The sequence below is a fragment of the Sardina pilchardus genome, chromosome 2 (genome assembly GCF_963854185.1).
Source record: "Sardina pilchardus chromosome 2, fSarPil1.1, whole genome shotgun sequence".
Lineage (NCBI taxonomy): Eukaryota > Metazoa > Chordata > Actinopteri > Clupeiformes > Clupeidae > Sardina > Sardina pilchardus.
Genome location: NC_084995.1, coordinates 39,228,794 through 39,232,212, shown reverse-complemented (window position 1 = coordinate 39,232,212; position 3,419 = coordinate 39,228,794). Strand labels below are relative to the sequence as shown.

General features: G+C 42.5%; 1 protein-coding gene across 1 annotated transcript; it reads right to left on the bottom strand.

Moving 5' to 3' along the window:
• Positions 1–1,086: 1,086 nt before the first annotated feature.
• Positions 1,087–2,923, bottom strand: foxq1a (forkhead box Q1a). The gene has a single exon (XM_062530393.1). It carries the CDS (start codon positions 2,727–2,729, stop codon positions 1,749–1,751), a length of 981 nt encoding a protein of 326 aa, XP_062386377.1. The 5' UTR covers positions 2,730–2,923; the 3' UTR covers positions 1,087–1,748.
• Positions 2,924–3,419: the final 496 nt, after the last annotated feature.

The following is a 3,419-nucleotide window of genomic DNA, read 5'->3' as shown; positions in this document are numbered from 1 at the left end:
CGAATCAGTTACATGACGTCGTTAATCCACTAAAATGAGAATCTTTAATGGCAGGATAGCCTACATCAGAAATACAACTGTTTTTTATGGGAATGGGAACTTTTTTTAATAGAACTTTTTCTTTCTAGGAATGGTAAATGTTAAGTATAGACTACAATATTTAATTTAAATGTAGCCTATACACATCTGCTTGTGAACAGTTGCATTTATACAAATCCAACATTTTATATTTTCCCCTCTGTCTACTAGCCTTTGCACTGGCTGATTGGTGTCCCTATAGGCGGCCTGCTGGTCTCAGCATCAGTGAGGAGCCACTCATTAATGACGGAGGCTCCTTATTAGTTCAGGACCTTGGAGAGCTCATGTCATTATCACCTCAACAATATTATCTAAACACCTGTCCCTTTACAATAACGTGATGTCTACCATTATGGGCTACTGTATGTGTACATTATGTGACTGTTTATTTGGAGAAATCCTGTCGATTTTGTCTGGTAAACCATTGGGTAGGCATTTATTTATTTATTTATTTATTTAATTTGTTATGGACGCCAATGCTTCAGACAGTGAGAAAAGGCTACTTTTGGTCTGGGTTATACTGTTAAGGCTCACCCTTTTCGTTTCCAAATCTATATTTTGTAAAGTGGTCAAAAATATCATTTCTGCAAATGAGGCCTTCGCCTATATTTTCGATTGATAACGAATATTACAAATCTGCTTTGTATCGATCGCATATAACCACAACAGCCGTGCGTGTTAATTGACCAAGCGCGCACGCACGCACGCACGCACACGTGTTTATGTCTGTGTGTGTGTGTGTGTGTGTGTGTGTGTGTGTGTGTCTGTGTGTATGTGTTTCAATTTATGTGTCGTGAAAATAATAGGCCTAATTGGGAGGCCAATCAACTGTTCGACTACGCCACCATAATACATGGCCTTATCCATGCCACAATTTAGTTATTCCAACTCATTCTAAATTCTGATCATATCTGTAGCATAATTTCATCTAAGCATATGTGCTATCATAAAACCATGCTTAGTGTTTTGCACATTATGCTGAATAAGGACAAACAGACCAGTAAGGCATTGAATTTCATTCAGTTTTAATTATGTGAAAGCATTAGTCTTTTTTAAAAGCATGTTCAAATATTATATAAAATGCATTTACAGTTCTGTACAGTAGGCTATTTTTCCAGTTTACAGGAGTGACTAAAAGTGAAACCAATGGATTCCATTTTTCAACATATTACACCGTTTACCAACAGACCTCCGTTTTCAGCAGTAGGTAAATGTTGTATCCACAATGGATCAACTGTTGTGTATGATTATGAACAAGAAACTTTACAAATGATTCAGAGAGCTGTGGATGTTGCAGTTTGACCTGTGGTTCGCGCAGACACATCAGAGTGAAGTAGACTATTCCAAAAATATGTAGGCTAAATACAGTAGCATTACAATTTGGAAAACAGCATACCATATGTAAACATTTGATTCTTCTGACGTTAGCAATAGTTGAACTATCATAGTATGACATATATTAAAAGAGTTGTGTGTATTAGAGTCCACTTCATAGGCCTTAAAACAGATGAAGGAACACGAACGTGTCCTCGAAGACTGCTGTTGAATCAGAAGAAAAGGCAAACAGAATGAAATGTAGACTACTTTTCATGTGTACATCTAATGTTTAGTGCATTGACGATCCTTGTAACACATTCCGCTCTAAGAGTACAAAGAGTACATATCCTGCCTTAAGACAGTAAATAGTCAATTTTGAAAGGGTGATACATGTCCGCCTTTGACGTTGCCGGTACGTGGAACACGCGGGTTGTCTGGGAAATTGGTAAATACTCTGTAGTCAAGTGGAGAGAAGAGGGTGCGTCTTTATGGTGGTGCGCGTTCATACCCATGTTCTCATACACACCACTGTACGCCCGTAGCACCTGCGCAGCGCTGGAGTCGACCAAGAACGAGGGGGCCGGGGGTAGCGCAACAGGTGGACTCCTCATGACGTAAGGCATCATGTGAACTCGTCCAGACCATTTCATCCCAGCAGCGACTGACTGCTCATCTGTTTCCTGCGGACAACGTTCTTCTCTCCTGAAAGGTTTACTGAGGATACTGTCTATGGCAAAGGAACTGGAGAACTTGGTGTTTGAGCTGGTTGTCGGAATGGTGGAGTTAAGTGTCTCACCGCCGACACTTTGATGCAAACTCTCCTGCTCCTTACCGGATTTTTTGTTGATGCGTTTTCTCCTGCGTCGGAACACTCCATCGGCAAAGGTGTACTCGCTATGCGGGTTCAACATCCAGTAATTGTCCTTGCCCCATGGCCTCGATGGGTCCCGCAATACTTTCAAAAAGCAATCGTTCAGCGACAGATTGTGGCGAACCGAATTCCTCCAGCCAGTGTAACTACCTCTAAAAAACGGAAACTTCTTCATGAGGTAGTCATTGATCTCTGCCAAAGTCAGTCTACCCGAACTCGACTCCCGGATAGCCATGGCAATCAGGGCAATGTATGAATATGGAGGTTTGGGTCTTCGGGTGTAGGGCTTGCCTTTCCCCTCAGTGCACGACATAGCAGGTGTCGGACTGTGAGCCACGAAGTCCCCATCCGAGCCCAGCTCCTCCTCTCCCGATAAGGGTGAAGGAACACTTCCCTCAGCATCGCTACACACTTCAACAGCTTTCCCGTCGTAGTGTCCACCGCAGAATACTTCCAGCTTCATTTTCAGATGTTTTTTCTCAAATGATGCGCTCAGCAGAAACTCTCAGATCAGTCTTGGTATAACAGAGAGGAACGTTTTCGCCCGCGATTCCGCAGAGTGGTGTTATCCCTTTTTCAAAGCAAAAAAAAACCAGAGACACCGGAGCCAGGATATCCTCAGCTATGTATCGGAAGGCAACGAGGTCATACCTGTGCAAGCGCAAAAGCGTAGATTACCTCTGCTATGCCTTACCAGCTCTAATATAACACTTACCTCGGGACCAGCCCACGGGAGGCGTGGCTCTCCTAACCTCAAACAAGACCATAACTGTGACAAGTGCTTGTAAATAAATGAAACATCTAAAGCTATTAAACATGCAACAGTACTTATATGGATGTATGCTTGCCATTAGCAAAGTTCATCAGGTAGAACCAAGTCGATTAAGTCTGGTATCGCTGTTCTAGCGCTCTTCCTCAAATCACACTTAACAAACAGGGACTCACCTGAGACCGGTATGATGTAAGGTGCACCTTCCACGGAATTTCGCGACAGGCAACCAGGTGGCGTTAGTTTACCAGATATTCGTGTGTTTATGGGCACTGGTTGTAGTGTTGTACATTAACAGGTGTGCATTCACGACACGAAATAGCCAAAATGTAAATTATCTGTAGTGGAAATATTACCAGGAGAAACATTTGTCCCCTTGTTTAT